We start from the raw sequence: 20,648 nt of genomic DNA on the forward strand, positions 1-20,648 counted from the left end.
CACTGTACATTTTGCACTTTTCCTGAGATAGCAGTTTCTTAGGAAAGTTGATTCCAACCCCTCCTGAGGTCTTGACAGCTAGTTGTCAAGGGAAATATGTGGGTCTCTTTTCAGAGGGATTTTTGACATGACTTTGGGTTTTCATTTGTTTTTTTGACTGGAACATATATAGCCATGTGGCTCAGTCCAAAACCACCCAAAGTCTGCCTTGGCTATTTTCAGGTCAGAGTTCAAATTTTGTATCTGTTATGCTCTGATAGTAGGTACTTCTCTGACATTGCCCAACTGAGGCCAATATCAGATTTCCACAACTGCAGGTGCAGAAGTACACTTAAAAAATAAAATTAGAAATTCCAAAAATAAGATACATTTGTGCATTGTGTGTGTACCACCATAATCAGCGTTCTTGTCTCCACTTAAAATTAGATTGAGATGGCTTTGGACCAGTCACTCACCCTCTGCCTTACCTACATCACAGGATTGTTATTGTGATGATAAAATAGAGCTATGTAAGCTGCTTTGGGTTCCTAAAAATGGAAAAAGGCAGAATATAAATGCAATGTAATCACTATCATCATCTGCTAAAACAGAGAACCTGGAGGTCAGCTGTTGAGCTGGACTTCACAAATACCCCCCCCCCCCACAAAAATAAAAGATGAAGAAAACCAAAAAGCTGTGGTAAACAAAAGTTGGATCATTATCCTGCTAAGGAGGACATCAAGCCAGTGCCTGCTGCCCTCAGTGGCCAAGCTTGCCAAGACAGAAGAGTCTTTGCCATGTTCAGCAGGCAGCTTTCTAGTACACATGATGGGGTTGATGACCAGGTTTGGATATCATAACAGTTTCTCTCCCCCCCCCGCCCCCCTGCCCCAGTTAAGTGGCTTCCCAAAACAACCCAGGTGTTGACAGGGTGCTTGTTTTCTTAGAACGAGCCATGCCCCAGGAGTAACAACCCACAAGAGTTTATTTTGTAGAAAGTCATTGTGCTAAGTGATAATTTACTCTACACAAGCAAACTGGGCTGTTGGGTGGAAATTTCTTTCTAATCTCCATTGTATTGGCACCACCCAATGGTTCTTTGAAGTTTTCCTTTAGAAATTAAAGTTCATTTCTGTATTTGCCAGGCCAGCAAAAACAAACAAAAAAGAGTGTGATCATCAGTAAATAATATTTTATATTGACATGCAGTTAGAGTTTTTCTCAAAATGTTTGTTTAAAAAATATTGTCAAGCAGGGGTGTATTGTTTTCCACCCAGAAGAAATTACAATTAAGCATTCTTACATTTCTGAAAAGCCCTTTTCAAACTACTGTACTTTGCCTAACTTGAAAAAGTATGTTGGGAATTCAAAGTGCCCCTTTTAAATAAGGTATCGTTATTCTTTGATCATAATGTATTTAGTTTCTGCTTTTGGCTAAACTAATTTTATGAAGGATTGTCAACATTTTGAGCATTCTAAGCTCTTGCCAAATAGATTACATAGGTTGAGATTTCTGCAACATAGTCTTTTTGTTAAACAGAGCTATTGTTAAACAGAGCTGAAACTCATTGTTCATTAACATTAAAATAAATTTACTAAATTAGTTTTATGAAGGTATTATATATTTCAGTATGAATGGTTAAGTTACATTAATATATCTTCCCTTTCGGATAAATTTAGTCTATGAAATTTCTAGTTTAACATTGGGAGAAGCTTTGGCAGCCTATTTCCATAACTGTTATTTAGTTTAGCTTTTGCTTTTCCAAGGACCATCTAAAATATCTGATATGATTGTTACCATTGCATTCTGTAAGATGTAGGCAAAGACAAGAACAGTTAACAATGTTTCTTCTTACATCCATTAAAAACTGCAACAGCAAAGCTATTGGTCATTGGAATTATGTTTTGGAACATTAAAACCATAAAATTACTTAAGTACGGATTTTTAGATGAATGCACCTTATGGTTTTGATGTGAGGACTTTAAAGTAGGCCAAGTTTGAGAAATAGAATATACGTGAAAGTTGTGTGTGTGTGTGTGATTTGCTGCTTCAGAAAGTCTTTTGAGATGAAAGAAAAGTAAAATGGAGCTAAGGATCTGTGAATCAGAACCTTAAACTCATTTCTGATAATACGAGTAAGGCTATAAAATATCTTTGGTGCTTTGCTTCCCTACTGCTTGCTCTTTTAACAAAAAACAGGAGATACTGCTCATGTAACTTGAACTTGATTGTGATCCAAAGAAAGGATATGTGAATTGAGAGTTCTGTAGGCAGCCAGAGCCTGTATTGCTGTTATTAGTGCAGTAAGCAAGAACCAAAGTGACTTAGTAGGTTTTAAATCTAAGCATCAACATGTATCACTTCTTTGGATTGCATTCAGTTATTTCAAATCAAATTTAAAGCACAATAATTGCTTTACTGTATAGTACAAATGTATAAATAGTTCAGCCTATGCCTTTGGAAAGTTTGCAAAATAAGGATGGGGATACCTCTCCACTGGTAATCAAATGACTGCTTCTAAATATATCTGCCTGTGCTACAGGTAGAATCATAAGATTTGGTCATGTTGCCAGGTTAATTCACATAACTCAGTAACTGTTCTGAAGAGTCAGGATTCCTCTGGAGGAGTATGAGTATAGCAGGGGAAAGAGAAAGGGATTGGTGCAAATTGCAGCCCCACCCCTTTGCCCAAACAGGGGGAGCCTCCATTGCATCTTTTTTATCTCCTTGAGCAGAAGCAGCCCTTCTTCATGGAGGGACAAGTGGGGATCGAACCATGTTTAGAGTTCATATGATTAACTATTTCAAGTTTTGCTAAATATATTTATTTAGGCTTTGTATATACACTAATTAAAATAAAAAGGACTGTGACACTAACCAGTAGGTTCATGATTATTGGCTGGTTCTGTTCTAATCCACACTGTTCTGGCATTGCCATACTTTAAACATGTTGGTCAGGTGATTTTTAGCTGAACCAGTGAGTAAGCTATTTATGTATTTAAAAATATGTGTCAGTTTTCATTGAGGACCACATAAGATCCATGTGACAATCTAGCTGTATGATAATTTGAATATATTTGAATAAATTATCATGTAACTCCTTCCATTGGCTTCCTGTGGGGTAGAGGTTGCAGTAAGAACTAATTAAACATGCAAACTATATTCTCAGACACATTGAATACATAGGCAGACCATGCAAAACCAAGAGTAGATTTTCCTGGATATTACACATAAGTAATGTGCTGATTAAGGTCATCATCATGTTCACATGATCAAGGGGAAAGAACTGATACAACCATACCTGAATATTGAATCTTTGCTCTGTCAGATACTTTGGCAAAACTATCAGTTATCCTTGTGAAAAGACCAGATTGTGTAAAAGATAACAAAGTGAGAGATTTGTTTTTCTTGCCCAAGCCATGAATCATGGGGTGATATAGAGCATATAGTTCCATGTACAACAAATCATAGACTACTTTTACTACTCCAAGGTTTTAGTACAGTGATGTAGTGGATCCGGAACTCAAGAGATGTAGCACCAGTGCTTACTGCTTAGAAGGAGCACTGGTGTTACCAGCAGCAATATAGTGTACCCTGTTGCAATGAAAATATTTCATGGGGGTTGAATTTCAATGGGCAATTAAGTCCCAGTTACTTTACAAGAAGACCTGCTCCTAGTAGATGAAAACTACTCAGACTGTTTTGTTGGTCTAGACCAACACAGCTGTCTGAAGTTTTGGACTCTGTTTAGGGGCATGGCTTTGAGGACTGCCTTCAAAATTTACAACAACATCACTTAAGAATCATCTCTTATTAACAGATGAATGATAACTCTTCTTAGTGAGATAAATAGAAAGATTTAAATACAAAATGCAAGGTACAGTTAGCATATAAGTATGAGCTATATCTGTAATGTTCAGTTTATGAAATCAGTATTTTGCTTTTATAATGTCATTTTCCTCTTTCAGAACTTAGCATCTAGCTTTTAAAGCAAGAGTGGGCAACTTGTGGTCCTACAGATGTTTTGGATGACCACGGTGAGAGATCTGGAAGACCATAATTTGTGCATTCCTGTCTTAGCTTCTCAGACTTTATTACAGAATGGTATAAACCATATGGATATTGAGTGCTTTTAAATGTTTTACTCTCTGCTTTTTAACAAATTGTTTTCTTTCCTTGTTCTTAAGTTTTCTTTGTGTAATGTTTTACATTTTGAAATTTTATTTAAAATTTTAAATTGTAAGCCACTTTGGACTGACTAGTTATACAGAGATAATTTTCTAAAATGATAAAATTTGGCCTCCCCCCTCCTTCTTATTCCCATAGGGTTACAAACTACCAAACAGTTAACCTAATGAGCATATATAGCCAGCTGGCATTCATTGCTCTGAAAAGTAAAGAGTCAGTTATGTATTTTCATACATACTTGGAATTTTCATTCTTTTGTCTATTTGTATTATTATTTAAAGGGACTTTAGAATAGAAGCAGCAAGATACTTGTGAAATATAAAAACTTCCCTGTATTTTCAAACTGTAATTAGTGATAACTAGAGTACTTCACAAATTACAGAAACAAAGTTGCTCTTGAAACTAAACAGAACTTGCATTTTTTGTGCAAGGGTACTATGAAATAATCCTGTCTTTTAAGCTTCTCTGTAGAGCTGTTTCATGGTTCTCATGCTTTCCCCAAGTAATTCAGATCATGTGCACCCTAGCTGCTCTTTGCCACCATATTTTTCCTTCTTAAATGAACATCCCCTTAACTATTTTGTGCAACGTGGTATTTTTCTTTTTATTTAATTTATGCTAAGAATAACCAAAACTACTATTAGCAGTTAAACTGACCAGACATATTCTGTGTCTGTGTGTGTGTGTCTGTCAGTCTGTCCTAGGGTAATGTTCCCTGAGTGAGGCAGAGGAAGTCATGAGTTTGATTCTCATTTCTACTGGTGTGCTTCCTATACATATCAACACTCTTGTTTTTGACCAAGGCCATGCAGCTGTACTTTTACAAGGTAATGAAGCATAAGATAGTGTCTCATTTTAATGAGAAATAATTTAGGCAAACATAATAAACAGTGCACTCACAAATAAAATACATTATTAAGATTTTGCATTCTGCAGATCTTATTACTGATAACTATAGTAGAACTATGCAATACAAGCAAGCATCCTAACTGGTTTTCTAGGAATTAGAGTAAATCATATGTTTCCAAACTGTGGAAAAGTAGCTTTAAATCAGAGGCTGCATGGATCAGAATCCACAATGTATACTTAGGTCAATGATGTGAAATTTTAAAATAGCATCTTTGAGCCAGCTTCAGCCTTGATTATCTAGCTGCTTTAGCTAGCTTTTACAAAAAAAAGTTTCTCGGTACAAACCTGTTTAAAATCAGTGAAAAAAAGAGAAACTAATAACCAGTTGTTTTGCATGCAGGGGTATGGTTATAAAACCTGCTCACTGCAGTATTCATAAATCTGTGCTAAAGTACAGTACTGAGCAGCAGCATAGAAGAGGCACAATCAGCATGCAGGTTAATCTTTAAATATAAAAGTTCAATTAACATTGATGAACAGTCCCTTTAACATTGCATAATAAGTGTGTGCTGACCAAGTACAGACACTTCTGAATGAAGCAGTCTATCCAGATCCATTTCATTTGGATTGGCCTTGTTTTGGAATGGAAACTGCCTTGATAGGTCTATGGAAAGACCTTTCTTGAGAATGGGATAGGATGATGCTGATCTTGCAGAATTTTGAGCCGCTTTCAATAACTTATAATTGTGATATCTTTTTGGATAGGTTTATCTGGACTGGACATTGTATGGCAGTGGTTCTGCTCAGACTTGCCAATTGTAGAATGTCATGCTGGGGATTTATTGCTCTTTCTGTCTTGGCCAGAAGGCTCTATTTTATCCTCATTCTATTTATGAACTATTTTAAACCACTAGAAGGGATATCCAGAAGTGTGGGATGATCTTTCATCAGTATGTAGAAGACAGATGTGCAGCTTTTTCTTTTCATAAAATCCAGGTGAAACAGTGGCTGTTCCGAGTCTGTGCCTGGTGGACTGGATGAGAGCCAATAAACATATTCCATCTAGACAAGACCAGAGGACAGTTTGTGGGATGTTATCTGCCTGGCTGAAAAGTATTCAAACTATTTTGAAGGGGCTTGCACTTCCCCTGCAAGAGTGTATAAGACAAGCTTGACAACCTCATGCACTCTAGAGGTTCTGTATAATAACGCCCATAAACCCCGGCCATTGGAAAATTAACATCCTGTTTAGAACAGGAGTGAGCAGAAGGCACGTCTACTGTAGATCTCTTGGTAATACGTGGTTTCCAACTCCCAGTGGTCAGAATGTTTTAAGTGAAACTGCAGGTGAAAAAAATACCTTTGCTATGGTAGAACACTAATCACTTCTCTCTTAGCTCTAGTGTTCCTTGCTTGTAACATAAAAATATCAATTTGGTATCTTTGACCATGTCTTTGTGTATTTGTATTGTTGAATATTGTGTCAGAACCCCTGATCTATAGCAGCTGAGATACAAATTCATACTTGCATATATTGAGTGAGAGTGGGGAGTGATGTAAGTAACTTGCTTAATCCCCTGAATTACTGTTTTGTGCCTTGCACTGACCATCTCAGGCACTGTTTGGCACTTGTCTCTGGTGGGTTACTGTGTTTCAGTTTTAATTAAAACAAAAACAAAAACCCACACACAGGACAATCTGGTGCAGCATTCCATTCATACAGAGGCCATCCAAATAGATCCGACAAACCTTAAGTCTATCCATGATAACGTTGCAAGGAACATTTAGAAATAAATCGTAAGTCATAAGACTATATGAACATTACAGGAAATTTGTAGCAACCAGTCTTGTTTCAGGTACCATATCTCAAGTTCAAAATATGCTGTGGTACTTAAGAAAGGGTGTACTAACAGTTAATATTCGTATGTTGTTGAGGCAAATTATATTTTGCCGGTGTTCAAAAATGTTGGTCTGGTTTTCCAAGCAGCTGTGCCTGCCAACCTATTTAGGATTAGAATTATGATATTGCATATGGTGAATCTGCAAGTTAGAACCTCTGTTTTTATTGATAGAGAATCTGTAAGATGTTTTATTTATTTATTTATCGATTTATATCCTGCCTTTTTCCTACAAAGGGCTCAAGGCAGCTTACATCATTCTCCTCCTCCATCTTATCCCCACAACAACAACCGTGTGAGGTAGGTTGGGCTGAGAGACTGTGACTGGTCCAAAGTCACCCAGTTGGCTCCATGGCTGAACGGGGACTAGAACCCAGATCTCCTGAGTCCCTGTCCCATGCTCTTAACCACTACACCACACTGGCTCTCCAGTGTTCAGCATGATGAAACTACTGGTTTCTGGTTTGTTTCTAGAAATAGATTTACTTCTGTGCTTTCTCAGAAAATTGTTCTAATGTTTATGAATTTTTCTATTTCAAGTAAAAAGTTATGTAATCATTACCATTTCTATATTTCTATGAGAAACCCAACTTTAACAATATTTCTTGCATAACATTAATTAGCAGTGACACTGAGATTTGAGAGTTTTGAGGTTGCAATTAGCTTTTTTAGATTATTATCTCTAGGATGCATATGAGAGAGGCTACTGCTCAGAGGCAGAGTACACAGTTTGTGTACAGGTTCAGTCCTCAGTCTTCAGCAGCCCCATGCAGGGTTCCTGAAGCCCCTGGCAGACATTGCCAGTCAGTGCTGAAAATATAGGATTAGAGGGACCAACAGTCTGACTCTGTATAAAGCAGCTTTCTGTGCTTCTGTACCATACATTGTTCTTTCAGCATTTTAAGATAGGTGTGTTAACAGCTTTCAGTGCCTTACACCCTCTTTGTATGATTCTGTATTACAGTATCTTCAAATATTAATATATATTCCTTGATGGATGGATTTCACTTGTATCCTGCCTTTCTGTGAATAAATGGCACTCAAGGTGGCTTACAAGCATAATTAAAATTGAAACAATAAAATAATGCAAAATGCATTTTTTCTGCAAATGTAATACTTGCAGAAAAAATAACAGCACCGAACCCAACAAAATTACATACAGGTTGAAGCCCTTCTTCAATAATGTGCTCTTTGCTTGCCAGCAGAAGGGTAACAGAAAGGGTGCAAATGAAGTATCTCCGTGGAGGGAATTCCATTGTCTGGGAGTGCAAAGGACCTCTCTTGATTGCCACCAAATGTGTCTCTGAGAAATAAGGGCTTCTCAAGAAGTTCTTAAGAAACAGGCCAGCGTGTGTGTGAAAAGATGGGCTTCCAGGTAGCATGGTCCCAAGACATAGATGGTTTTATCAGTCATCACCACCACTTTGAATTCTGGTAGTTAGTGAAGCTGTTGTAACAGGGGGATCATATATTCCCTGTAACTGACCCCTGTCAATAATTTGGCTGTAGCATTCTGGACAAACTGAAGTTTCTGAACAGTTTTTGATGTCAGCCCCATTTAGAGTGGAGTACAGTAGTCCAAATGGGATTCAACTAATGCATGTATCTGGCCATGGTCACATATGGGCAGATCAGGCTTCTCTAGGAACAAGCACCTTTGGCCATCTGGCCTCTGCTGTACATATGCACTCCTGGTCACTGCTGAGACCTGGGCATTCAGTTCAGGGCCAAGTCCAAGAACACACCCATGCCTCAAGTCTGAAGCATCTCCTGAGTCTCTAGAACAGGCTGAATTACTCTTCCCTGATCTGCCCTTCAACATATTTATTATTTATTATTTTAAATCCCAGTTTTAAATGGTGTTATTGAAAATTATTGTTATTTTATTTCTGTTTTATTCTCTTTTACTATTTTATTTTTAAATTGTACTTTTTAATTGGTGATTTCTTGTTTATGTGAGCCATCTTGAGAACCTTTGGCTAAGAGGCACGACATATGAGTGCAATGAATGAATGAATAAATGTTGCAATACAAATAATAAGTAATAATACTGATTCATATTTAAACAAAACCAATATCCAAAGCCTCTATATCATTTGTAATTTAACAAATACAGAGTTTGGTTCCTTTTTAAAAGACCTAATTAGTAAGTTTTCTTGTGAGAATAAAGTGATTCACAGTGCTATTATATCAATGTCTGTTCAGAAGTAAGCCCCATTGAGTTCAGTGTTCCTTGAACAGAAAGCATAAATGTGAAAGTGCATAAATTTGAGGCTTAACAGTACAAACTTAAGAAGCATTGTAGAGGAGCAATATAGTACATCTGGTGATTATAAGGCTTGTTTGTTCATACTGACCAGGGCAGATTGCTTGGAAACGGTTCTTTTCAGCCCTGTACATCTTTTTCTATTGACTTAGTTAGCTGTGCCATCTCCAGACTTATATAACTGAAGGATGCAGTTCCATGGAGTTCATGTTTTTCTGAAATGCCCCATTTGTGGGTCTTATTCTAACTATTTCTAGTGGGAACAGAAAAACATGAACAGGTGGTGGCTTACACCTGTAGAACCTTTTGCATTTGGAAATACTGTGGTGGGAGAAACAGCCCTCCTGATAGCTCTGCTCCCCAGGGTTTGGGGCTCTTCTGCCTCTTCTTTGTTGACAGAATTCTTCTAGGATTGCCCTATTACTGTAAAACATTTTCCTTGATATGGTACTTACTTTCCCTAGGCATTTTTTAAATATTATAAGGGTTTTGTGACTTTAACAGAAATCAAAATCATGGCTTGGAGAAAAAGCATTCTTTGGTTCTATACAGTTTATGCCAGTGAAAAACAAGTGAACTTCCTGGCATCAAGGGAAAATGTGTCTTAGTATTTTTTAGAAAATGAAATGTATATTTATATACAAATGTAATCTACATTTGGCGTCAAGCAGAAGTTTTTCTCAACTGTTTGATCGATTTACAAAAATAACGACTATGCAGGAACTGATTGTTTTTACTGATGCTGTGGTGTTTATGCTGTCCTATATATGTATACACAGGAAACCTCGACCTGTCTCTCAGCTGGTTGCACAGCAGGTTACTCAGCAATTTGTGCCCCCTACACAATCAAAGAAGGAGAAAAAAGACAAAGTAGAAAAGGAAAAAAGTGAAAAGGAAACTACTAGCAAAAAGAACAGTCATAAGAAAACCAGGTAAATTTTGATACTGTTTTGTGCTATTTAGAAAAAAAATTGTTGATTTTTTTATTCATCTGTGAATTTCTTAGTAAAAGCAGTAATTACTTATATTTCATCATCATCATGGTGTTTTACATGACATCTTGATCAACCATAAGGGCTGAATAAACATGTGAGTAGAATTTAAAGGCTAGCTGAAGGAGCTGGGTTTTTGTTTTCATTTTAGGGCAGGGTGTGATGTTATATGGGAAAATCACACATAATTGGCCCTACTCTCATAGTTGTGATAGCCATACTCTTTTTCAGCAGCATTGGATCGCAGTATGGGGAAGTGGGTCCCACAAATCTGAGTGTATTTGTTTGGAGATGCCTGAAATGTGGCTATATCTGTAACCATATATTTCTGGAAACATGTGCATTTAATCCTTACATCTGAAAATGACTGGGCTTTACTTCTTCAAAGAAGTATCAGACTTGTAAATATATTCTACAGTTAATAAAACAACTGAAATGGAGTATTCATATGGTCCAACATAGATTTCTAGAAAAAACTGAAACTGGGACACACTTTAAATTTAGGACCGAAAATCTGCCTGGCAACAGTGACATTATTATTTCAGTAGAATGTAATATAAGCTTGGGCTCTTCTAACTTCCCCTTCACATATTTATGTGTCCTCAGATTAGAGGATGCGAATTTACTGTGACAGCCAGGGATGTAAGTATGATACAGGTTGTACACACATTGCAATTCTTTGCACACCATGCTCAGATGGGAAAAACAATTCCTGTTGGTACAAAGAACATCTATATTTGCAGAATGCAAGCTCTTAATATGCCCTAGTATATGCATTATGTATAAACAGTATTCCAACTTAGCCAGAGTTTGAAACTGGAGTTTGCTTTCTGTATTGGGCAGGAGATCCCAAGTACAAGGACTAGGAAAGAGATTCCTAGTCTGAGATTCTTGTGAGTTGCTGCCAGTCACAGTAGACAATACTGAGCTAGGTAGATCACCTAAGTCTGAAAGCAAGAGAGCTTCATACATTCATATGCCTATGATGCAATTATCACAATACTTCACCATGACTGATGAACTAAAAATGTCTTGTTTCCCTCTTGGACCATGGGTTCCTGCTGCCCTCCTTAATGGCAGTTGTCCCCTTTACAGCAAAATTAGCAAGTATTCAGATAAGCCTTATTACCACTTAGTCAGGACCATCTTACTTCCCATTTAGTGTCCACCAGAGGCTATGGGGAGCAGTTGTACGGAAATTTATGGTAAGATGGTAATAAGCTGATGACATCCAGTTAAAACTTACTTTTCCTGTGACCCCCAAAAGGCAGTGGCATCCCTGAACTGTTACTTGAAAAGGATGAAAGCTTGATAAGAATTAATAAACTGAAAATTCATCCAAGTAAGATAAAGATGTTTGATGGTGAACAGTGCAGCTGTTCAAACAGTAGGTACACTGCCCGGTCACAGTTCTGGTGCACAAGCAGTTTCTCGATTCAGCAGTTTCTCCTTGATCTGATTTGCATTGGCTGTGATGGTAATAGTAGTGGGTTGTTTTCCAGCTGTGCTTGATGCACTGGCTGAAAAAACTCCTGGGAAATAAGAATTTTGTCTCTGGTACACGTGGCAACGTATGTAAGTGGCTGACTATGACGAGTTTTTGAAAGTTGAACTAGTACAGATGTCATGGCTAGGCTATTACTGGTGGCTACCTGAAGGAGCCTTGTAACACTTAAGCTAATATGTGGGTCGCCAGTTTATTCCTCAGCCCAATTTGAAGTGTTGGTGCTGACTTTTAAAATCAGGGTGGCAATGAACTTCTGGTCCATTTGGTATTTTTCAGGACTTTCAGTCTTACCCAGCATGGCCAGTTTCAGAGATGATGGGAGTTGAAATCTATATACATCTAGAAATCCACAGGTTCCCTACTCTTGCTCTAGATGACCTAAGGCACCTGATGGAACACCCCTGTCATTTCTTCATTTTGGGATGCCTAAACCTAAGATATGTGACATCCTATCTTTGGAATTTCCTTCCCAGGGAAGCCTGCTTGGTTAGCTTATTACCAGTTTTTTTAAAAGCTTAAGTAAAACTTTGCTTTTACAGAAGTCTTTTGGGTCTCTGGTATGATGTTGAGGTCCTTTGCTTTTAAACTTCTGCAACTGTAATTGTTCTTCTGCTTTAATTTTATGTTGACTTTTTCAAGCTTTTATTTTATAATAATGTTTTTATATTTTGAATTCCTTTCAGAAACTTGTTCTTGGGCTAGTGAAGTTTCAGATTGGGAATTTCAGAGTAAAATAATAAATAATATTTGTCACTGACTTCCAGGGTATTTAATTAAAAGACAGGAAAAGTATTTTCAAAATCATTTCTACTAGCATTATACCTTTCACTGATAGGCCATGTGGCTTTAGAGAACCACTTAATTCTCCATTATCTATGCAGCACAGGAACAGGGATGGACTCCTGCAAGAAATTGCTTTTGATCCACCATCTGATTGTTTAAGGTCTGCTTCATAAGTAATGGTGACATGGATACCACTGACAACCATTTCAATGTGGACACGCTCCATGTGATTGATCTAAATGTAAACAGCTAGCTGCTTGGGTTAGCGCCATCATATGGAACATACTGTAATGTCATAGTCAATGCCTTTATATAAATCTGTGGTGCATCTATATTTGGAATATAATGCACGGTTCTAATTTCCTCACCTGGTGGCGTGGAATGCTTTTTCTACCACTAAACACTGAAACATTCTACCACTAAACTTGTTAATTAAAATTAACATTTTAATTAATAAAAATGGTGACATGAGCAGAACATAAGAACTTTAAAAATTATACATGGGGTGGGAAAACACAGTTTTTCTCCCTCATAATATAGAAGCGTAATTCACTCAAATTGGCAGACAAAAGAAAGTAGTTCTTTACATAATTCAAATTAATTCACTTACATAAAATGAGATGGTCGCTATCCAAGGTGCTTTAAAGATATTAGACACATTAGATGTTAGAGCAATCTTCCATGAATATTTCTAATGATATCTATCAGTGGATGTTAGTCATGATGATGATGGCCTGGTTGAAACAGAACATGTTTTGGTTTATTAAGCTATGGCACAAGCCTTGTGCTTCCCTGCCCTGTCCTTGTACTGCCCTTTCCAACTCCCTTCTCATGTGTTATGATTAAAGGATTGCAGAATTAATTATCCATCATTTCCCATTACTTTCAAACCAGGGAGGTATGCTTACAAGGTTTGGGATAAATGAAGATCTGAAAATAACTTCAAATCATAGCTTCAGTTTTTGACTGATTCTGAAGCAGATAACTATACTTTTCTGATTCAAATGCAAACCACCCCCATCCAGTTAATTAAATCAACAAGTCTTCAGTTGCTGTGTGTTAAAAATGAAGAAGGGAAAAAGCATTGCAGGCACAATCCTCCTGACTTTCTCAGCTTAATAGGTTATGATATGCTCAAAATGGTCCTAAATGACCCTTCACGTTCAGAGCTGCATGCCACTGAATACCAGTTTGGGTAAGCAAGAGCAGAAATGGTTGATTTATGCCCTGACAATGGCATTCTGGAAGGATTTTGATTGCCACTGTGCAGTGCCAACTGCATGTGTTTGAAGACTCTTGGGAAAGATTCCCTCAATCACCCCTCCAGGGATGTGGGCTCTCAATAGCTGCCCATTGATATTCACCTTAGATGCATGCTCTGTTGCTGTGTGAAGCAGGATGCTGGACTAGAGTTTTATGTGATCCAGCAGAGCTTCTTACGTTCTGATTTTCCATTTTATCACCATGTTTACCATCACTGCTGGTTTGGAGAGTCATGTAGCTAGTTGCTGACATATGTAAAGGCAGCTGCTTGGCACTTTTCCATATGAAAACAGTTTTCAGTGACAACAGCTGTAGCCATTACATATCAGCATTCAAGTTTTGAGAAGAAAAAACATTAAAGAAAATGTATATCAAGTTCTTTCACCTTCTGGGTTGCCTCTCCCATGATGTTTCTCCCATTCTCTTTCCTTAAGTTACCTGTCCTATCCTCACCTCTTTATCCCAATGTGCCTTTCCGATATGCTTTGTCACATGCTTTGTGAATAACGATGCACAGCCGAATTTTAGTTTGTTCTATCGAACATTTGAATGTAAAGATTTTACCTATCTTGTATTCCTGTATTTACAGTATTGGTGAACAGAGTATTTAATAGGCTATGAGAATTGAGCCAAAGCTCAGGGGAAGATTTAAGATCCCAAGTTTAGTGGCTGGCATTTTTAATTATTAGGATTCTGATAACAGGATTGAGGAAGAGCCTGCTGAAGATATTGGAGAGCTGCTGCCAGTCTGAGTAGACAATGATGTCCTAGAAAGATTATCTGATTCAGAATAAGACCAGCCTCATTATATGTTTGGGCTCCAAATATAACTTTAACTGAAGAAGTTTGTGAGAGATTCTGAGTTACTTCTTTAATTTGATTATTTATATTTTTAGGCCCAGGTTGAAAAATGTGGATCGAAGTAGCGCCCAACACTTGGAAGTTACTGTTGGTGATCTGACAGTCATTATTACAGACTTTAAAGAAAAAACTAAGTCACCACCTGCTTCCAGTGCAGCTTCTGCAGATCAGCACAGTCAGAGCGGTTCTAGTTCTGACAATACAGAGAGAGGAATGTCCAGGTCATCTTCACCTAGAGGAGAAGCCTCATCATTGAATGGAGAATCTCATTAAAGTTTATTTACCAGAGTTTCTTTAGTCTTTCTTCTCCAAAACTTGCAAATATACACAACTTCTGCCAACAGTTACCACATTTTCATGACTTGGTATTACCATGCACGATTTGTATGTTTACTCAAATATGATTTATGCAGTTTTATACAAGCAAAGCGCAACAGTAAATTAAATTTTATTACAACCTACAACACATTTCAGATTAACTTTTTAATCTTCATATACAAAGGTGCCATGAAAATGTGGTTTGAATGTTCTTGATGCAGTGTTACTGGTAAGTCCATTTCTACATTTAGTTTAATGAATTTTAACACAACTCTTGGATTCTATACTATTGGCATGTACTGAATTAAAAATATAACATAGTTCAAGCTGCCTACATATGTATTATTTGAGAATTGTGAAACATAGTTATATGTATGCAAGTCAAAGATCAACTTAATCAACTATTGCTGCAAAAGACTTTCGTAATGATTATCTTTAAAACACCTGCTGGTACTTGGTGTGGTTGAACAGGAAAAATGTTATTAAATAAAACATTTGTATGAATTTTTGCCAATGTCTGACACATTTTACTAGATTACTGTTACTGAATTACGTTGCTGGCTTCTACAGTATTTTTCTCACACATTTAGAACATCTATTGTACTGTTTACAAGCAAAAACAAAACAAAAAATACCCCACAAAAAGTAAATCTGTTACAAGCATTAATTGTTTAGCTTTATAATTCAAGTATAGTACTACCTTGTCCTTAAACACTGGTATTCTATTTTATAGAACATGAATTATTCTGAAATTATTAGGTAATTTCTGTTTTGTTTTCTTTTAAAAACTAGATTTTAATATTTAATTACTGTTGATACCTTAAAATCCAAAACATATTATTCTCATATGGCTTATTCTTCTTTTGTCCTCCCAAACTTGTTCAGTGTTATAGTGATATATCAGTTCAGCTAAAGGCTGGGATCCAAAGAGGCTCTTAAGTTTGTAAAAGAGTTTTAATGCAGTCTTGTGGTTTCCTTTTTCTTCTTTAGCCATAGCTCTTTGTACTGCATCAGAGACTATTCCCAATGATCTTCTGTATTTTGGGAGTGGGTGGTACAGGGAATTGCAGCTGAAAGAGGTAAGCCTTGGAAGCCATGGGTGTGTGTGTGTGTGTGTGTGTGTGTGTGTGTGTGTTGGTGTGTGCGCGTGTGTGCGCACATATATATATGAATGAAAAAAGGTGTGGGAGCTCCCTGTGCAGCCTTTTGGATCCAGGCCAGTGATATTAAATGTTGCACCTGAGTGAATAAGTAAGCAAGTAGTGTATATAGATCATTTGTTCCTATATCAGCTGTTTGCTTTTTAAAGAAAAGAACCTTTATTAAATATTATAAAGCAAATCATAGGAAAAATACAGTTGTTTCTGATATAGTTGTGAACATTTATGCATTTAGCAATATATAGATACAGAACAAAAAGATTTAACAGTCCCATTCGGTATTATGTAAACTTTCCAATAAAATATTTTTATGAGTATAGGTTTTGCAGTTTTGTTTACATTCAATTGTTGATGCACAAATTACTTAATAGTTCTTTCATTAAAATTGTAGTGGGAAGAAACATTGTAACTAAAGGTGTTTTAATACAGGACTGTGCCAATGAAATGAAGGACACCTTGATCAGCACATCTAAAAATAATTCTGTTCCACTCGTATATTGTACTAACCATTTAGAAGTGATACATTAAAATTGAGAGCAAAACCATATGTATGTCTGCTCAAAAAAGTCCTATTGAGTTCAATGGTACTAATTTCTGGATAAGATTGTAGACGATTGCAGCCTGTCAGTACATCCCATGCATTTTTAACTTAACAGCCCGAGGCTGCACTTCTAAACACACTTACTAGGAAATAAGCCCCACTTGTTCTCAGTGAATATTTCTTCCATGTAAACATGGTTAAAACTGTAGTGCAGAAAGTGTTATTTCTAACAGGTATGAAAACATCCTAATTTGCATTTCTGCAATTTTCCTATTCTAGTAGTTGCCCATATTAGTATCCCCTTCTATAAATACCCTTGTAAAGGGATCACACCTGTAAAGGTTCAAACTAGTTCAACAATGAACTATTATTCATTACATTATATTGCTTTGCTTTGGATTGCGAGATGTAATTGTCATGAAAGAGCAAAGCTATGAGAGAGTATCGGTCAATTTAATATTTGATTTTTATTTTAGCCTGTAATCCTAAGCACACCTATCTGTGAATGAGTCTGACAGATCTCAGTGGAACTAAATATGAAGAAAATATGCATAGATGGAGCTATTAATGTTTTCATTTGTTGTTTCAGATTTGATACATGGTCCATCTGGCTATTGTTACAAGGAGCAGTATTCATATTCTAGCAAGGAATTCACTTTTTTGCATTGAAAATATTTAGTTTGTGAACCGGTATGACCATTTAGGTAGTGATTCTAACCCCAACATATTAAATATATGATAACAGCCTTTCAGCTAGAATAATGGAATTTTGTAGCCCCTTAAAATTGTGATGTTTGCTGGTTTCTTGTAGTAATGTATTTTTCTGTTAATTGCAGTAACTTCTACAGGCACAATGGTACTATCTATTTTGTACAATGTTAGTTGTGAAATACAGTTAGTTGCGTAAAATGAAAGTGTGATGTGGTATCTAAACCTGCATACCTCACTTACTGGTGCTACTTACTGACAAATCTAATTTTAACAGAGACTTTTGTGGTTAAAGCAAGAAGCTATAAGAATTTCTTGATTGCATTTAAATAATATTTGTCAAGAGTATTATGAACTGATTTTCCCTAAATATCACTATTCTTTAAAAAACACAATTTGCTTTAGATAATGTTTATAGTAAATAGCAAATAAGTAGTATTACGTGTGTGACTAAATTCTAGTAAGGACAAAATCATCATGCTTTGCAGATAAAAAGTAATTTGCATACCAAGTTTTATTTCCTATAGGTGCATAAACAGCTGCCTTATTTTGAGTCAGATTATTGTTCCATCTAGTTTAGTATTGTTGCCACTGACCAGCAATAACTGTCCAGAATTTTAGACATGAATTTCCCAGCCCTACTTGGAGAAGCCAGGGATTGAACTTGCCAGGAATGCAAATGGTGTGCTCCAATAATGAGCTACGGTAGGTATTTATTCTTTTTTACATGAAGGATATACCTTCTGGACATTTACTTTTGCTGTGTCCACCACTAAAACACTCCTTGTTCATGAATGCTACAAATGTGTATGAGCAACTTTATGGGTAAAACAAAATTTGAAAGCAATTAGAAATATAATTTCTTAAGGGTCATTTCTATTATCTCACATGCTTACTTCATGTTTTAAGTTCCTGGTTAAGTCCATGTCCTTGAGGGCAATGGATAATGATGCAAAAGGTGCAATTTTAAGAAGATATTTTAAACTAGACATTTTTAAAATAATTCTTAATTAGGATTATTAACTTAAAGTTTTCCCATATCTTGACAGCACTTTCTAATCTTATTTTTTAAAAAAATATTTAAAATATTCTAATATTTCTTAATTCAGACTAGTGGGTCCATTCCTTGCCATTCCCTCCCATGCTTTATTGCCTGCATTTACATGTCATGGTAAACCACCTTGCAAATGAGTTATATAGTGTGGATTCACAGAACAACCCATGTTATGCCCAACAGATGAACTTGCTTACCATGGCTTATTTTCCTCTTCTTCCTTAGTTCTTCAGCCCATGTCACAATATCCTTTGCATGAGGAACTGTCCTGCTCTCTGGACTCATCCTCATTTGAGCTCCTTTTTTAATTGTACTCTGTTTAAAACATATTTTGGTGCTTCAGGGTTAGTGTTAGGGTTTTATATATAACCCCTAACCCTCAGGAGGTACATAATGGGGTTCTCTTTCCTTTTTAAAAATATCTTGGTCCCAGAAAATTACACAAATATCATCATAATCATCTTCAGTCTTTCACAAGCCTACACTGAGCACTGGCCAATATGTAGAGTTTTGTCTTGTCGATATCTTTATAAATTGCACTGCGAAAGGGACGGAAGTGCAGAAGGCAACATTAATGGATATTGCCAACATGAGATTGCATGTACGCACATCTGCCAAGGAATGTGGAGTTGAGTGCTCCAAAGAAGTGTGTGTGGAGACAATATCTTCTACTTAGCAAGGTAGTCTTACATTTAGCTGCTGCTGTTTCTGCTGTTGTTTATTTCACTTCTATACCTCCTGCAGATGAAGCTCTCTGGATGGTTTACAGCAGTCCAGCATTCTATGCATGTTTACACAGGTAAATGTTCTACAAACATGTATTGTGTCCTTATGTGGATAGGGAAAGAGAATGCATGGTATTATTTACCAGAATATCTGTTTGCATGTTAAAATTCTACTAATTTCAAAGGGCGCCCCATTCATTTCATGCAATACACTACAGATTCCAAGTAAAAGTATGCAGTATTGAACTGACCCTTGTCACTGTCCTTCTTCCCAAGCCTCCAGCAAGTTTAGAAAGGAGAAGTTACTTAGGTTGTACAAAATTCTATTTATTTATTTATTTATTTATTTATTTATTTATTTATTTATTTTACTGCCAAACATTTGAATTTGCACCAATTTCCCCTCAGTGTCCTGTCATGCCTTTAAATTGCTGACCGTTTGGAGAAAAAGACCCACGGTAACTGCAGCAGTAGCTACTGCAAAAGAGAGCCATGAAAAATATGTGTGGAGAAGCCAATATTTCCTCTTTCTTGATGGGAATTCAGGAAAATAATGAATGAAAGCAGGTGGGGATCAGCCACTGACAAGGGAGCCTGGAGGCAGCACAGCAGAGTTCATGAAAAACAGTGTGGGCTTTTGCCAGTCATTATCAAGTGGCTTTTTGGTGACCCCTGATAAAATTGCTTTTTTATTTGAATCACACAACAACTCAACATGGGTAAAATAAGCCCCTAGAACAAATCATGGTTTATCAGGGTGGTTTGTTCCTAAAAATTAATCTGTCTTGTAGAAACTAGTCTAGGTTTGGACAACACAGCACCCTATCACGGCTAGTTGCCCATGATGGGTTGTCATGTCATGTGAATCCAGTCCTTGACTTAGCATTTTATCTGAGTGTGGAGTTACTGTTGACAAGCCATTTTAAAGAAACAGTTAAAATAGTATCAAATCAGGTGAAGCTCACTATAGTTCTGAGGAAGGAAAGTTCAGGTCATATTCAGATAGAATGACAAATGGCTGCTCCAGCTGAGTTACAATTTTTTATATATGTTTGCATGCGCATATGTATAGTGATGATATGGTTAAAGTATAGCTTTTGAAAAGTTTGGAAGCAATTCCTGCCCCCAGTTGGCAGCTCTTGTAGTAATACTAAAATGGGTTACAGTTGCTCTGGATAAACCATCATTCGGAAACCACATTTTAACTTAACAGTGCCATTAAGTGTTCAACCTCATGCATGTTTTGACAGAAAAAGAAATCCTACAATTTAGCATTTTCCATCCAACATGGCTATCTGGAAAATGCTGGGAATTGTACGGCTTTTTTCTGTCAAAATATGCATAGGTTTGAGCTCTAAGAATACAAATAAGCTCTAACTCCAATCCTCCCGCATCTCACCATCACTAATTGCAGTCTTCCCTAATTTTCACTTTGTTTTTCATTGTTGAAAAAATTGTATCCTCTCCTTTGTTACAATTATCTTTCTATTACCTTATAAATTTTATGATTAAAAAGGCTAGGTATCTGTGCATTCAAAGTGACTCATTAGTTCAG

General features: G+C 36.6%; 1 protein-coding gene across 2 annotated transcripts in view; it reads left to right on the plus strand.

Annotated features, from left to right (window-relative positions):
* YAF2 (YY1 associated factor 2) overlaps window positions 1-16,384 on the plus strand; it is a 37,228-nt gene extending 20,844 nt beyond the window's left edge. The window contains exons 3-5 of one of the 2 annotated variants that reach the window (XM_044422942.1): window positions 9,961-10,113; window positions 10,780-10,815; window positions 14,623-14,761. In XM_044422942.1, the coding sequence (XP_044278877.1) occupies window positions 9,961-10,113; window positions 10,780-10,804 (178 nt within the window). In that variant the 3' untranslated portion in view covers window positions 10,805-10,815; window positions 14,623-14,761. Of the gene's footprint in view, window positions 1-9,960; window positions 10,114-10,779; window positions 10,816-14,622 lie in introns of both variants that reach the window. The other variant, XM_044422941.1, reaches the window with a different exon arrangement.
* The last annotated feature ends 4,264 nt before the right edge of the window (window positions 16,385-20,648 follow it).

The sequence above is a fragment of the Varanus komodoensis genome, unplaced genomic scaffold (genome assembly GCF_004798865.1).
Source record: "Varanus komodoensis strain SLA01 unplaced genomic scaffold, ASM479886v1 scaffold13_1, whole genome shotgun sequence".
Taxonomy (NCBI): Eukaryota; Metazoa; Chordata; class Lepidosauria; order Squamata; family Varanidae; genus Varanus; species Varanus komodoensis.